Below are 17,818 nucleotides of genomic sequence, written 5' to 3' on the forward strand. Positions count from 1 at the left end.
GCTGATTACCACGACCGTGATCAATGTATCACGATAGTAATCAAGTTATGTAAAGTTCTTAAATCTTCATAAATTTGTATAATTTCCTACTCTTTCACTCAATTGAGTGGTTATACTTTTGGAATACAAAACTAGTGTCCAATTGTAAATTCTATCAAGAAAATGCATACAAAATAACATAAAAGTTTGTACAAAATATCACTCACAAAGTGATTTATCAATAACTTATAAAAGTCCGATTTTAGAAACATTGTTGTGTTGTTTTATGAGAGTTAAAATATGTTTGTGATCAAAAAGAGTTTTGAAGTTTTCAAACATCAAGGATTAAAAGGAAAAAAAGAGTGAATAAACAAAAAATTAGGCAAGTTAATTGAATATTTTAGAATTCAATAAAATTTTCAAAATTTTTAAAAGTAAAAAAAACCTTACTTTTTTGCCGTGCTATTTCTTTATTTAGCATTGGTCCTCTATTAATAAACAATTTAATTTAGTACTTTAATTTTCAAAACAGTGCAACTTGACCCCTCAATAAACTTCTTGTTCACACTGTTTGTTTTTCAAATTTTAATAAACAGTTTAATTTGTTCCTTTGTTTGATTCAATCTCATCCTACTATTAATAAACAATGTCAAGTGAATTAAGCGATTAAATTAAAGATTTTATTATTAGGAGGAAGAAATTAAATAAAATAAATAATGAATGACACAAAAAGATAAAATTAAGCCTTGAAAAATTTATCTAACTCCAAATAAGTGATATATAACTTGATTTTAATAATATATATTCGACCATTAAATTGTTTTTGAAAAATATGGGATCAAACCTAAACATAAAAGTTTGGGTACCAAAATTGCTGAAGCACTGTGCTAAGAGTATTAAAGTGCTAAGCCAAAATCAAACATGTCTTGTTACAATATGAGTTCACCCCAAGCTTAACATGTACAACCCAAATTTTCACTCCAATTCAAGTTCTAGAAGCATAATGAGAAACTGAATTTATTTTTTACTATTGTAATTGAAGGTGAATATATCTTAACTCAAAAACTCTTTTCTGCAATTGAAAATTTTAAACCTTTAGAATTTCTCAATTAGGACAATCATTAGGTTTAAGAATATCTAAATTATCGTAATTGTTGATATTTATTCCTATATATAGAATCTCCAACCTTGTTGCATTTTATCTTAAATTCAATCCTTATTTCAATTTCACAGTTGTCCATAGGAATATACGATCAACGCACTATAAGTGACCAAATGCCAATTTATAAAGGCATTAAATTAAAACAAAGACAAACAATCAATTTAAAAGAAATGAACTTGAATTATATATAAGAATTCAAATTACATTAAGTTAACAAAAATTTGAGTACACATTTTAGAAAAAAGGGAAACAAGAGAAAGCGAAGAAGGAAGCTTAAAAAACCAATTTGATGCCTCAAATCCACTCATGCATCCACCATTTCACGGGCCGCAAAAGAAAGAACTTGAGGGAATCTTGAGTTTTCCGGTTGTCAAAAATTGTCTGCCTTTGTAGGAACACTATTTTCAGCTTCTTCGTATTGTGTTGGTGTTAATAACGCTAACATGAGCGCAATAATTAACACTCAAAAAACCACATGATTGGAATGTCAAAAACATTGAATTTGGAACACCTCTTACAATCTTCCCTCATTGCTTTCCTAAAATTCATGGTTGTACAAAGTATGTCAAACTTCAAAGCATCAAAATTAGGAACATTTAACACAATCTAATTTATGAAAAAAAATCCACATTATTGGGCTTCAATCGTAATGGAACTTTAAAAACCCATAACATTTACACAAAATATATGCTTACGACCCTATAAAAACACCAAGTTAATTTCTTCTTAAAATGATACAATGAAAATTTTCAAGTATTTATCAACATGGAAATAAAAAACTCAATCCAGTTGAGGTCAACATCTACCAATTCTGAGCACAATAATAGAAAGGATTATAATGGTGAGAATCTTATAATGAAGAAACATTAACTTTGGTTGGTGCAGGCATATACTTGTCAGACAATTCTATCCCTAACTTGTACGTGAGATGTTGTAGAGAAAGAAAAATGAAGCAAATACTAGAAGAGAAAATGAGGCAAAAGTAATTATTTTAGGAATTAGATAATGGTTGCATTTTTTATTGAAGAAAAGAAAAAGACCACGAATGTCATTCTACAAAGTTATAGATGTGAAAAAGACGCACCTTCTATTTTCAAATTTGGACGCATCTTAGTGATGACTTCTGCCTAATATATGCGAAGGTTCTTCAGCACCCCTGCTCCAAATACGTACATGGGGCACATCTTGGATGATCCAGTGGTCTTCTCCTCCATCAGGAGCAATGCGCTGCTCAAATTCAGTTGGCATGTCGTCGATAATGATATCTTTAAGCTTCTCCAAGTGTTGAATTCCAGAGGGAACTGTTTTGAGTTGGGAGAGGTCTTGTAAAACAATTTTTTCCACAGAACACAGTGCTCCTCTGTCGATAAGGATGCACTTCAATTGATCCAAACTGCTGAGGGACAGTTGCTTTAGTTTCTGAAACCCTCCACATTGAAAATGCAAAGTTTCACCTTCATAAGCATTGAGAACGAAACAGAGGTACATTAACCTTGGCATATTTTTTAGTGAATTCAATGCATCATTAGTCAACCTGGAGCCCCACAAACGCAGATGCACAAGATTTGGGAACTGTGAAATCCAATTTGGAAACCTTGTTAACGTCCCACTTAGGTCAAGCTTCCTAAGTGTAGACATAGGTGACGTAATGTACAAGTCAATTACTTCACTCTCATCAGCTGTACGAATACGTAGTTTCTCCAAGTGTGGCATCTCATTTATTACGGAACACAAAGAGCATGATCAGGCCCGTCAATATACTGACAAAACCCTGTATCCTTGACTTTTCTAAGGATCATGTCGTGTATTAAGTCATGAACACGACACCTTTTAACTTTGCCATCAATTCTGAATGAGGATACTTGCACCAAACTTCTACGGACCAACCCTGATAAATATTGTTGCCCAACTTCTTCCAATATTTTTCCGGTTTCATGTTTGACAAACCCTTCAGCTATCCACTGTCTAATCAATCTATCAGATTTAATTTCATAGTCCTCCGGATACATTCCGAAATACAACAAACATGATCTGAGATTGATCGGCAAATCCTCATAACTTAGACCTAAAATTTTTGTTATACTATTTAACTTAGAATTCCTCTCCAACTGGTCTAAACAAAGATTTTCACTAAACTGTTTCCATTCGGGTGCACTTTCATCTTTTTGAGACAAAAGACCACCAATGACAACAATTGCTAGAGGTAAACCTTTACACTTTCTAACAATTTCAAGAGACATATCTTTAAGTTCTTCTGGACAATCTCCATCGGAACTATACTGAAATGCCTTCTTAGAAAACAATTTCAATGATTCTTCTTCAGTTAAAGGTTCTTCTAGCTTAAGCACCTCAACAAATGATGATTTCTTACAATATCCAGCAACCTTCACATCCCTGGTTGTGATTAAAATCCTACTTCCATTTTTATTATCAATTACAGCAGATTCAATGTGATCCCAAAATGTTTCATTCCATACGTCATCAAACAAGACAACATACCTCTTGTTGCGCAAGCGGTTTCTGACTTCTTCGGTCAACGACTCCATGTTAGAAACACCCTTGGGAGGTTTCTCCTTGTTCACTTTGCAAAGCTCATCCAACAAACGCCTCAGTAGTCCTTCTGCAGAGTAGGATTGAGACACTGTGATCAATGCATAGTAGTCGAAATTGTTACGCACCTGGTCATAAACTTGCTTGGCAAGAGTGGTTTTTCCCACCCCAGGAATTCCCACCACAGAGATGACAGTGCGTTTTTCTCTTCCCTTTGTCAACCAATTTTTCAATGTATCTCTAGGGCCATCAAGCCCCACAACATCATTTTCCTCGATAAAGAGAGGATCCATTCGAAGTTTCTGCCAGGTGACATCTTGATTTCCTCTAGAACTTGTTAGTCTTGGTTCTAAAGGAAAATGGGTTTGGAAACCATCTCTTTCAGCACGAACAAGCGATTTAACATCCTGAATCTTGTACGCACTTTGAAGGCGAAGGATTTGAGTTTTAATGAAGTCAACAGCCTCACATAGTAAAGCTGCACATCGAGGATCGCCAGGTTGCTTATCCTCACAGGAGATGTTATATTCATCGATGACATCTTCCATGTGAAAAGCTGCTTCTCTCAGCCGCACCACCCTTTCTTTTATTCTATGACGCCTTCCATCATCTTGTTCAGCTTCAGCCACTTTATCAGCATCATTAATGAAATCTTGAAAGCTTTCAAGTTCATCTGTAATGTCTCTAACTTCTTTTGGGAGATCTCTCACCATTTTGATAGCTTCCAATATTTTTGGAAGGGCATGCTTACCAGCCAAGGACACTGCAGTTTCTGCCATTTTAGTCTAGCTAGTTAGCTCTGCTTTTTGGTTTGTTGTGATTGCAAAACTTGATGTTCTTGAACATATATAGCCATGTCCGTAGTAAGAGGGGGACAATTGATTAATATTTAATATTCTTTTATTCAGCAAGTTGGATGTAATGCTAATTTATAAAGTAGTTATTTATTCCAATTAATACGAAGTCATAATAGTTGGCATGTGGAAGTTAAAGTATCATCCACTTGTCCTATAAACACATGCTAGATATAATAGTTGGATGTCAGCACTGAATTTGCCATCGTTAATGTTAATTGTTTGTCATTGTATCCATACCATATCACGCTATCACATAATTGAAGATTTACAGGAATGAACCATAAAAAATCAAATAAAAAAACTTTATAACACACTTTAATTTAAAACTTTAAGATTTAAATTGAATGAATCTTCTTTTCACTTTTATGATATACTTCTCATTTTAATGTTTAAAGTTTAAACGAATAGAAAAGACAATCTCTGTGAATATACTTCTTATTTTAATGTTTAAAGTACAACTTGTTAATCAGCTACAGTGCAATATCAATTCAAGCGGGCTAACTTTCAAGCTTTGTTTATTTTCCAAGAAAACGGAGGGAACATGCAAGAAGGACGATATAAAACTATCCTTTTTAGTATATATATACTTCTTATTTTGGGTATATATAACTTTTTTAAAATTTTCTACATAATTAAATATAAAATAAAGATTATTTTTTTAATTTTTTCTCTCATAAAAAATCACTAAAGATGAACAAATCAGATTCTCTAATAGAAATTATTTGTTGGTAAAACTGATAGATTACTTTGCATCTATAATATAATAACAAAAACAACCTAAGAAATTAGGTCATTTTATACTTCTTTTTTACTCTTATTTTTCATTTATTTTCTTCATTTTAGGAGCATTGATCAAATTGACTTGATCATAAACTCAACATTCTAAATAAAACCAATTATTTTGATTCAAATTAGTTCGATTAATTAGTTTTTTATACTTCAAATTTGAATATCCAATTACAGTTTGTTTGATTCTCTACTATATTCTTTTGCTTTAAAAAATTACAATTTGTTTGATTCTCTAATTTGTCTTTTTTTGCTTTGCATTAACATAAAGTTTAAAATCATAAAAATCAACACTTAGTGAAGATAAAAACTTAAAAGAAAATAGATTGATTTATTTTTTTAAAATTTCAAATATAACCAATATATAATTGGATATGTATGGTTAGGATTTAATTTTAATTTCCTCTAAATTTTGACCAATTGCACAAAAACTTGTAAAATTCATACTCCCTCCCTTCGGTCTCAAAATATTTTTTTGTACTAACCAAGAAAGTTAATTAATAACATTTAATTCATCAATCTTAATTAAAAATTATTTTTTTCTCAACATATCCTTCATTGAAACTTCATATTAAACATAAAAAATCATTGAAAAAAACCTCAATTAAATGAAGGATATTTTAGAGATAATAACATTAAATAAAGTAAATTTACTTGAAAATTTCTTATATTTGAAACTAAAAAAATAAATTTTATCTTATAAAGGAAGTATTACTTTTCTCTCATAAAGAAAACCTAATTACGGTTAGCCCTTAAAATTAGTATTACCAACCAAAGTTTTGACTGTTGGCCATTTCTAGCATACTTTCTTATTGGTTGAAATTTGTTAAAACTAAAAAAAAAATCATGAATAAGGCTGATTTGTAAATACATTCTTTTTCTTAATTCTTTTAATGATGAATATTTTTAGTTTAAAAATAATTAATCTAAAAAACATTGTAAATTGAGCTTTATAAAAAAAATATCATTTTAAAAGTCTTGTAGTTAGGAACGAGAAGAGAATAATTAATTTCAACTAATAAAAAACAATATGTAAAAGAGTATGTTAAAGTCTTAAAAGAGCACGCTGTCCATATTTCTCTTATTATGATTATGATTTTTTTTTCTTCATTCGATCAATGGATGGATTGCATGTTAGTCACACACGATGATACACATAGTCACAAATTTTATTATAATATCTTGTATATTTTCATATTGCTATTTTTTATATCCAATAAGTATGTAAAATGATGTTCTCACATATTATTCATATTGCCTTTTTTATAAGAAGTGGTATGTAAGATGATATTTTCAGTTATTATTCATGTGAGTTTAAGAGTTTATTTGATTTATGTGGGTTAAATAGTATTCAAACTCATTTTTAGCATATTGAGACAAGACTCACTAGACACTCAAACTAAACTCTGTTAACTCACAAGTCTATTTTCACGTACTATTCATATGAGTTTAATAGTCTATTTGATTCATGCGGGTTAAATTAATAGTATTTAAATTCATTTTTAGCATATTGAGACAAGACTCAGTAGACACGCAGACTAAACTTGTGTTAACTTAGTCTAGATCGAATCAAACGAGTTTGCTTGGAAGATAGCAGTTTTCTCAATTGCGGGACCTTGAAACAAATCCGTGGAATCCTTCTAAAAACACATGCTAGATATGACCCGCCCTAGTTTCAGACACAACGTGCATGCCAGCACTGAATTTGCCATTGCTAATGTTAATTGTTTAATTGTTACCGTATCCATACCATATCACGCTACCCAGTTTTTAAATAAGTATGAAAACTAATTATTCGATTCAAATAATGATGTTTGTCGGTATTAGTTTTACCAACAAAATTAAACGGCCCTGCTTGTCAACTTAATTGCCTGTTAGGAATAAATTAATATTTGCTTGTTCTATTGGCTCTGTAGCTTTAGGCTCATACTTCCGTTACCAACTTATTTGCTTAACAATATACATCTGAACTCTGCAACTACAAAGTTTAAACGAATAAAAAAGACAAATATGTTTGTGAATATATCATAAAAAAACAGTTTAATGTTTAAAGTACAACTTGTTAAACAGATACAGTGCAATATCAATTCAAGCGGCCAATCTTTCAAGCTTTGTTTATTTTCCGAGAAAACGGAGGAACATCAAGACGGACTATATAAGACTATCATTTTTAGTATATATACGTCTTATTTTGAGTATATATAACTTTTTTTTATTTACTACACAATTAAATACAAGATGAACAAACAATCACTAATGGTGTACGAATCACATTCTCTAACAGAAATATTGATTGAAAAAGTTGATAGATTACTTTTACACCTATAATATAGTAACAAACGAAAAAAAAAAATCTAACAAATTGGGTCATTTTAAACTTCTCTTCCTTCTTTTTTTCACTTGTTTTCTTCATTTTAGGAGCATTGATCAAATTGACTTGATAAACTCACAATCTAAACCAAATCAATTATTTTGATTCAAATTGGTTTGATTAATTAGTTCTCTCTCTCTCTTTTTTTTTTACTTCAAACATGAATATCCAATTGCAGTTTGTTTGATTCTCTAATATATTCATTTGCTTAAAAAAATACAATTTGTTTGATTCTCTAATATATTCATTTGCTTACAGTTTTAGATGATAAAAAATCAACACTTAGTGGAGATAAAAAATTTAAATGACAATAGAATGATTTATTTTTAAAAAATTCAAATATAACCAATATATAATATATTCAACAAGACTCATTAGGATTTAATTTTAATTTAATCTGAATTCCGACCAATTGCACAAAAACCTGTAAAGTTCATACTCTGTTGGATCTCAAATATAAGAAAAATGGTCTTGCTAAACTTGTGCCCTGAAAGCACTAGTTAAGAAACTAAAAGAAGAAAAGAACACTAGTTAAGAAACTAAAAGAATAAAATATTCACTGAAAAAATTATAAGAGAATGCAAAAAAATCATGAGCAGCGTAATTTTCTATCTTCCATTAAAATATTTCTACTTTAAGTTCTTTACCTAATGTGTTAAGGATACTAGTTGGCATTTACCAAAGAAAATATTCATTTGTTCTAATTAAGAAAATTAGTTAACCACATTTAATTAAAATAAACTTTTTCTCAACTTATCATCCATTTAAACTTTGTATAAAAAAATAAAAAATAATAAAAACCAATTAAATGAAAGATATTTTAGAGATAATAACATTAAATAAAATAAATTTAATTAATACTAATTTTCTTATATTTGAGACTAAAAATAAATTTTTTCTTATATTTGAAACGAAAGGAAGTATTACTTTTCTTTCATAAAGCAAACCTACTCATGATTAGCACTTAAAATTAGTATTACAACACAAACTTTTGAGTGTTGGCATTACACTTTCTAGCACACTTTCTTATTGGTTGAAATTTGTTAATATGAAAAATCATGAGTAAGGTCCTTTAAATAAGAACCAATGAAATCCATTCAATTTTATGATTTTTAGTCCCTCCATGCAATTACCTAATTCATTATGATTAAAGAAAGTGACTAATTTAATTCATAATAATAAGTTTGTCTTACATTTATAATATTTTTTAAATTTTTTTTTTGTCATTAAAATTTTCTCTCGTCTAATGGTTTGTTAATATATTTTTTATTTTTTTAATGATGCATATTTAGTTTTAAAATAATTGAATGTAAGAAATATTATAAATTAAATTTTATAAAAAAAAAAAGAATAAGCATTATTTTAAAAGTCTTATAAATAGGAACAGGAAAAGAATAATCAATTTCAACTAATAGAAAACAATGTGTACAAAAGAGCATGTTAAAGTCTTAAAAGAACATGCTCTAATATTTTTCTTATTATGATTATGATCTTTTTTTCTCCATTCGATCAATGTATTGATTGCATGTTAGCCACACGCGATGACACACATTGGCACAAACTTTATTATAATATCTTGTATATTTTCATATTGCCTTTTTTATATCCAGTAAGCTGTGTAAGATGATGTTCTCACATATTATTCATCCTATTTTTTAGGTGAAAAATTACAATAGGGAAATCCATGCCACCTCTTGTAAAGTCAAGGAAGACTGTCAAGTTATAGCAAGTGTGGACAAAAGTCTCCATCAAATGTGTCAACTCTTTTAGCCTCACGCACGATTAATTAATCTTAATTGTACAAATACAATAAATATAAAATTAATTTTAAGTAAAATAATAATCTATGCATAATTATACATATATGATTAACTTTTCTGGCCATCAGGTTTTCTCGAATACATCTCCTTTATCTATAGCATATTAGTGTTATATATTTTGTACCCATAAGTGTTATATAAAAAATTTATCACATCTGTCAAGAGGAAGACTTTGAACTTTTCAGCATCATCTATCTTAAATATACTATGAGCAAGTTGTGATATTTTTCCCTTTATTTTTGTCGTGCTATAGCAAGTTGTGAATTTACTATCTAGTTAATTGTATATAAATGTGATTAATTAACAATGTCAGATGTACTTGTCAGTGTTATTGTACCAATAAAATTTAAATAAAATATCTTACACTTGTCAAAGTATTTACCTTGCAGGTATATATATATATATATATATATATATATATATATATATATATATATTATTTTGATTTTGATTATTCATTTGGCCTAGTGTTTTAGTTTGCGCCGATAATTTACACGATTCATCATTTTGAGGATTGATCTTCAAACTGGTCTGAGATGATGAATATATTGCCGTTGAATAGGTCAGCCACCTGATTTGATCTAATCGATGCTGGCAATAATAATATATTATATGATGAGCATGAAATTAAATGCTGATCCACAGGAACAGTTTGTTTTTTTTTTTAACTAGGTTAACCATTGGTGGAAGAGGGTAATTAAGCTATTCTATTTACTTTTAAAAGCTATATACAGGCTGGTGTATCCTTCTTATCATTGCATATGGTTTTACTCTAAGCTTTAAAAATGATATACACACTTAATATGATTTTTTTAATATGACATACTTTTATCTACATCAAATTGACATCATATTTTTTATCCATGCTAGTGTTTACAAAAAAATTAGTGCAACGTCTACCTTGAGACTTTAGGAAGACTTTGAGATTCCAGCATCTCTCTTAAATATCTGGGCTAATTATTACTAAACTTTTTCAAAATTTATTTTTTAATTTTTATTTTTTTTTCTATTCGTCAAGATCTTTAAACTTTTTTTTATCAAGATTTTTAGTTCCTACATTTTTATTTGATGGGTCAATGTCTCTCGACTTTTTTACATTAAGATTTTTAATTTCTAAACTTTTAAAAAATTGATTTATAATTATTAAAAACTCATTAAATTAATAAAAATAATGGGTTTAATTTTTTATTCAAGAACTAAAAATTGAAATTTCTAAAATTTAAAAAACTTTAACTAGTCAGACAACAATTTATGGATTAAAATCAAATTGAAAATAATTTAAAAACTAAAACCTTAGCTAATTCTAAATATTTTTGTGAACACGTTAGTGATTTTCTCTCCTTATTTTTGTCCTACTACAACATCATGTGACTTTCTCTCCTAGCGTGTAAATGTGATAAAATAATGATTATTGTAATTGTCAGTAGTGTTAGATGTAAGGAAAATCTATATTCATAATTATTAAAAATTCATCTATTTAAATTTTTATTTTTGGTGTTATTTATATTTATATTTTAATTTTAGGTCTAACTATATTTTTAAATAATTTTGTGAGATTAAATAAACATTTGAATCAATATCACGTTTTTATTATAAAAACGTTTGGGAGGACTGTTATCACTTTATCGTGATCAATGTACCACGATAGTAATCAAGTTATGTAAAGTTCTTAAATTATAGATAAGAATTCAAATTACAAGTTAACAAAAATTTGAGTACACATTTTAGAAAAAAAAAAAAAAAAGGGAAACAAGAGAAAGAGAAGAAGGAAGCTTAAAAAATCAATTTGATGCCTCAAATCCACTCATGCATCCACCATTTCACGGGCCGCAAAAGAAAGAACTTGAAGGAATTTTGAGTTTTCCAGTTGTCAAAAATTGTCTGTCATTGTAGGAACACTATTTTCAGCTTCTTCGTATGGTGTTGGTGTTAATAACGCTAAAATGAGCGTAATAATTAACACTCAAAAAACTACATGATTGAAACGTCAGAAACATTGGATTTGGAACGACTCTTACAATCTTTTCTCAGTGCTTTCCTAAAATTTATGGTTGTACAAAGTGGGTCAAACTTTAAAGCATAAAAATTAGGAACATTTAACACAATCTAATTTATGAAAAAAAATTACATTATTGAACTTCAATCGTAATAGAACTTTAAAAACTCACAACATTGACACGAAATATATGCTTAGGACCCTATAAAAACACCAAGTTAATTTCTTCTTAAAAATGATACAATGAAATTGTTCAAGTATTTATCAACATGGAAATAAAAAACTCAGGTCAACATCTACCAATTCTGAGCACAATAATAGAAAGGATTATAATGGTGAGAATCTTAGTGATGACTTCTGCCGAATATATGCGAAGGTTCTTCAGCATCCCTGCTCCAAATACGTACATGGGGCACATCTTGGATGATCCAGTGGTCTTCTCCTCCATCAGGAGCAATGCGCTGCTCAAATTCAGTTGGCATGTCGTTGATATAGAGATCTTTAAGCTTCTCCAAGTGTTGAATTCCAGAGGGAACTGTTTTGAGTTTGGAGAGGTCTTCTAAAACAATTTCTTCCACAGAACACAGTGCTCCTCTGTCGATAAGGATGCACTTCAATTGATCCAATAATATGAGTTGCAGTGTCTTTAGTTTCTGAAACCCTCCACTTTGAAAATTCAAAGTTTCACCTTCATAAGCATTGTAACTTAAATCGAGGAACAACAACCTTGGCATATTTTTTAGTGATTTCAATGCATCATTAGTCAACCTGGAGCCGCCCAAACTCAGTTGCACGAGATTTGGGAACTGTGAAATCCAATTTGGCATTAACCTTGTTAACGTCCCCCATAGGACAAGCTTCCTAAGTGTAGACATAGGTGACGTAATGTACAACTCAATTACTTCACTCCAATCAGCTGCATCAATAAATAGTTTCTCCAAGAGTGGCATCTCATTTATCAAGGAACACAGAGTCTCTTTGTGTTTTCCCTCAAAATCATCCACCGACAGTTCCCTTAACTGCTTTAGCTTTCCAACCTCTCTAATGACCACTCCATCATCATCTATAATCACTGGAGGTATCTCTTGTAGGGATGTCATGCCTCCAATATCCTTCCATTGAATTGAACACCTATAATAAGCCAGAAGATGACGTAGCTTTTTAAGCTTACTAATCTCCTCTGGCATCTCAGACACATCTGTGTCTCTTATATCCAAGGTCTCCAAATTCTGGAGCTTACCAATGGATTTTGGTAGACTTGTTATCCATGTATACCGGAAGCTTAAATACTTCAAGTGGCATAAATTCCCCAAATTTTCAGGAACATAACTAAAAGCAGAACCTTCAAAATCAAGTACCTTCAGTAGCATGTAATTTGTAGGGAATTTGTTTACCAAGTCTTGAGATAAGTTTTCATCTTTTCCTGTCATGATAAGAATTGACCGAATGGGTGAGCTTCCTATACTTCCACTAAAATCATGGGTTGCAATTGTCAGGCGTCGAACAATCTTACTTGATACAGATTGATCACGCCCGTCAATATACTGACAAAACCCTGTATCCTTGACTTTTCTAAGGATCATGTCGTGTATTAAGTCATGAACACGACACCATTCAACGTTTCCATCAAGTCCAAATGAGGATACTTGCACCAAACTTCTACGGACCAACCCAGATAAATATTGTTGCCCAACTTCTTCCAATGTTTTTCCGGTTTCATGTTTGACAAACCCTTCAGCTATCCACTGTCTAATCAATCTATCAGATTCAACTTCATAGTCCTCCGGATACATTCCGAAATACAATAAACATGATCTGAGATTGATCGGCAAATCATCATAACTTAAACCTAAAATTTTTGTTATACTATTTAACTCAGAATTCCTCTCCAAGTCTAAACTTAGATCTCGACTAAACTGTCCCCATTCCGGTGCACTTTCATCTTTTTGAGACAAAAGACCACCAATGGCCACTATTGCTAGAGGTAAACCTTTACACTTTCTAACAATTTCTAGAGATATATCTTTAAGTTCTTCTGGACAATCTCCATCGGAACTATACTGAAATGCCTTCTTACAGAACAATTTCAAAGATTCTTCTTCAGTTAACGGTTTTTCTAGCTTATGCACCTCAACAAATGATGATTTCCTACAATATTCTGCAACCTTCTCATCCCTGGTTGTGATTAATATCCTACTTCCATTTTTATTATCAATTACAGCAGATTCAATGTGATCCCAAAATTTTCCATTCCATACGTCATCAAACAAGACAACATACCTCTTGTTGCGCAAGCGGTTTCTGACTTCTTCTGTCAACCACTCGATGGTAGAAACATCCTTGGGAGGGTCCTCCTTTTTTTCTTTGCAAAGCTCATTCAACATATGCCTCAGCAATCCTTCAGCAGAGAAGGATTGAGAAACTGTGATCAACGCATGGCACTCGAAATTGTTACGCACCTGGTCATAAACTTGCTTGGCAAGAGTGGTTTTTCCCACCCCTGCAATTCCCACCACAGAGATGACAGTGCGTTTTTCTCTTCCCTTTGTCAACCAATTTTTCAATATACCTCTAGGGCCATCAAGCCCCACAACCTCATCTTCCTCAATAAAGAGAGGATCCCTTCTAAGTTTCTGCCAGGTGACATCTTGATTTCCTCTAGAACTGGTTGGTCTTTGCTCTAATGGAAAATGGCTTTGGAAAGCATCTCTTTCAGCACGAACAAGGGATTTTACATCCTGAATCTTATATGCACTTTGAAGGAGAAGGATTTGAGTTTTGATGAAGGCAACAGCCTCACATAGTAAAGCTGCACATCGAGGATCATCAGGTTGCTTATCCTCACAGGAGATGTTATATTCATCGATGACATCTTCCATGCGAAAAGCTGCTTCTCTCAGCCGCACCACCCTTTCTTTTATTCTATGACGCCTTCCATCATCTTCTTCTGCTTCAGCCACTTTATCAGCATCATTGATGAAATCTTGAAAGCTTTCAAGTTCATCTGTAATGTCTCTAACTTCCTTTGGGAGATCTCTCAGCATTTTGACAGCTTCCAATATTTTTGGAAGCGCATGCTGACCAGCCAAGGACACTGCAGTTTCTGCCATTTTAGTCTTGGTAGCTAGCTCTGTTTCATTGGTTTGTTGTGAGTGCAAAACTTGATGTTCTTGAACATTATATATAGCCATGTCCGTAGTAAGAGGAGGACAATTGATTAATATTTAATATTCTTTGATTCAGCAAGTTGGATGTATTGTTAATTTATAAAGTAGTTATTTATTCCAATGTATCGAAATATTCCATTATGGTTGAACCAATTAATACGAAAATGCCAAAGTAATATTGGTTTAAGTCATAATATTTTACATTTCCACGTTGAAGTATCATCCACTTGTCCTAGATATGACCTGCGCTAGTTTTAGACAAAGATGATAGGACATATATTTATTTTATTTACTTTACAAATATTATTTTGATTAATAAAATTATTATTTTTTATTTATTTAATAAAAAAAATGTTATTATTTTTCTAAAATTTTATTTATTTTACGAAAAATGGGATTTTATCGTCTCCATTGCATGCCATCCACGGGGAGTGATTAATAAGTTTGTCCCATCCTTTTTAAAAAGTTTGTCTTATGTTTATAATATTTTTCAAAATTATCCTTGTAATTAATACTTCTCCATCGTCTAATGATTTATCAATATATTCTCCTTCTTTTTTTAATGATGGGTATTTTAAGTCTAAAAATAATTAGTGAAAGAAATATTGCAGATTGAGTTTTATAAAATAGAATAAATATCATTTTAAATGTCTTATAGAAAATAGTGTGTAAAAAAAGAAAGTGTTAAAGTCTTAAAAGAGCATATATTTATTTTATAAAAATGAATTCTATTTTATTTCATATGAAATTAATAAATAAAATATTATTTTTATTTTCTAAGGACATATATTTTTTATTTACCATACAAATATTATTTTAATTAATAAAATTATTTCTCCTTATTTATTTAATTACAAAAACCTCATTATTTTTCTAAAATTATATTTATTTTTAAATAAAATCCCTTTTAATTTATTTTATGAAAAATGGGATGTTACGGTCTTCATTACATGCCACTCATGGCATGTGACATGTATGCAAGAACACAATGTCCAAAACTCAAGTAGAACAATTCCCTGATCAATCCTTAGAAGGTCTCGCAAAACTTAAGGTTCGCGCTTGGTTAGTCCTACTAATTCACATTACCATGTCTCCGGTACCTGCCATTTTGTAAGAGGTATGAATGCAAGAGCACAAAATTACGTCTCTAATACATGTCATCCATGATGAATGCCATATATGCAAGATCACAACACTTGTAGCACGCAAGACTTGTCAAATCCAAGTTCCGCACTTGCTAATCGTTACATGTGCACAAAATCCAAGAAACATATGTAAATTTTCTTACGAACTATTATTAACTTTTAGAAATATTGACAGATAAAACATATTTTATCGATAATTTTAAACATTTTTTTTCATGTTTATATATATTAATCAATGCTTATGGGTACGCATTCCTTATATTTTAAACAAAATTTCATTTAAGATGTTATAACTATTTTCCCAAGCATGAAAAATTTTCTTAAAAATCATTTGTCATTAATCTACTTGAAATTGCAATTGACAGATTGGGAAATTATAATTTTTAGAATAAAGTCACAAAAGTTATTCACTTCATCTCAAAATAAGGATTGTATTTGAGAAAAAAATTATTCCTAAATAAGTGATGCATTTGATTTTTTAATGTAATATTTTTTTTTTTACTAATACTTCTGATAGATATCACTTTAGTTTTTGAATCTAATATTAATATTAATTTCTTTCATCTATTTAATAAGGTTAATTTTGTAAAATTATTACTATATGTTACCTATTTATTAATTTTTCTTGATCTGTACAAGATCATTTAAGACAAACACTTATTTTGAGATGTAGAAAATATTCAGTTAATTTAATAATGACATTTTATATCGCCCGGGACATCAAACTAGTTCCTCCTTTATTTCACTTAAAAGCAATCATGGTTTTTAATTATGCTTAAATAACCTTTTATTCTTATAAAATAGGATTTTTTTTTTAGTTCTTTAAAGTTTTTTTTTGTATCCATGGCCAAGTAGCAGGGTTAACTAATGATGTAATAGTGACATTGACAATCTTCATTGACTTATCATGTCGTCGTGGAGTATCATTAATGTTACTAATTATTTTTAATAGATGAGATTCTTATATAATTGAGTCTGAAGTAAGAGAAGGATTTCAAATTTTACACCCTCATTTTTTAATAGGATAAATACATATTTTTATTCTTAAATTTGTTAGGCACTAATAATTATTAGGTCCCTCAAATATGAAAAAAATTTAAAGACCTAAACATGAGCACCTTATAAATTTAAAGACGAAAGAAAATATTTATTTTCTCTTAATATTTATTGAGTGAGTTGGATATATAACTAATTTATTGATTTTTAACTATGCTTGTCAGTAATGTAATATTTATTCGACCTACTCAAACATCAGATTTAATATTGGTTTTAGTCATAATATTTTGGCATGGTCAAATTAAAATATCATCCACTTGTCCTAAAACACATGCTAGTTCGATTTACTCAGACACAGGTGAGAATGTGCATGCCAGTACTGAATTGGCAATTTTTTAATGTTAACAAGTTTGTCACGATATGCATAAAACATCTCGCTACCCCATTTTTAAATAAGTTGCACACATAATGTAGTTAAATCTCGTCGCATCTGCCCACAAAACACAGGTTATATATGGTTCGATATTCGGATCTGTTCAAATAATGTTTCAAATCTGATTCAATTGTACCACATGAAAGTGTGAAAACTAATTATTGTAGAGCAAGTTGTGAACACTGTGATTTAGCTTAATGTAAATTAAACAATATTGTTTATGGAAAATGTTGTGCTTGGTGCTTGACAGTATAATTTATGATCCAGCTGTTAAAGCAGTACAAAGCAGCAGGTGCCTCGGCCAAGTTGAATTGTGTGTGGACTAACGATGACATAGTTTATTATAAAAATTAAAATGATTAAATTATTCATTTGATCCTTATAGTTTTGGAATTTTTTTTTATAATTTTAAAGTGATTTTTTTATTTTCTATAGTTTATATTTTAATTTTCTTTTAGTCTTATAATTTTAAAAGTAATTTTTTAATCCTTATAATTTGTATTTTAATTCTCTTTTAATTCCTATAACTTGAAAGTGATTTTTTTAATCTCTATAA

The 17,818-nt window shown here is 30.1% G+C and overlaps 2 protein-coding genes across 2 annotated transcripts; both read right to left on the minus strand.

The window, feature by feature from the left end:
* Positions 1 to 1,298: 1,298 nt before the first annotated feature.
* LOC114396268 (disease resistance protein RPM1-like) lies at positions 1,299 to 4,503 on the minus strand. The gene is made up of 2 exons (XM_028358169.1): positions 2,226 to 4,503; positions 1,299 to 1,679 (listed from the first exon to the last, which is right to left on the minus strand). Exon 1 carries the CDS (start codon positions 4,468 to 4,470, stop codon positions 2,863 to 2,865), a length of 1,608 nt encoding a protein of 535 aa, XP_028213970.1. The 5' UTR covers positions 4,471 to 4,503; the 3' UTR covers positions 1,299 to 1,679; positions 2,226 to 2,862.
* A 7,170-nt stretch (positions 4,504 to 11,673) lies between these two features.
* Positions 11,674 to 14,660, minus strand: LOC114396267 (disease resistance protein RPM1-like). The gene has a single exon (XM_028358168.1). It carries the CDS (start codon positions 14,629 to 14,631, stop codon positions 11,866 to 11,868), a length of 2,766 nt encoding a protein of 921 aa, XP_028213969.1. The 5' UTR covers positions 14,632 to 14,660; the 3' UTR covers positions 11,674 to 11,865.
* Between the last annotated feature and the right edge of the window lie 3,158 nt (positions 14,661 to 17,818).

This window comes from Glycine soja, chromosome 18 (assembly GCF_004193775.1).
Source record: "Glycine soja cultivar W05 chromosome 18, ASM419377v2, whole genome shotgun sequence".
Classification (NCBI taxonomy): Eukaryota; Viridiplantae; Streptophyta; class Magnoliopsida; order Fabales; family Fabaceae; genus Glycine; species Glycine soja.

Coding starts and splice junctions, on each gene's coding strand:
- LOC114396268 (XM_028358169.1), bottom strand. CDS start 4,470: ATGGCAGAAACTGCAGTGTCCTTGGCTGGTAAGCATGCCCTTCCAAAA.
- LOC114396267 (XM_028358168.1), bottom strand. CDS start 14,631: ATGGCAGAAACTGCAGTGTCCTTGGCTGGTCAGCATGCGCTTCCAAAA.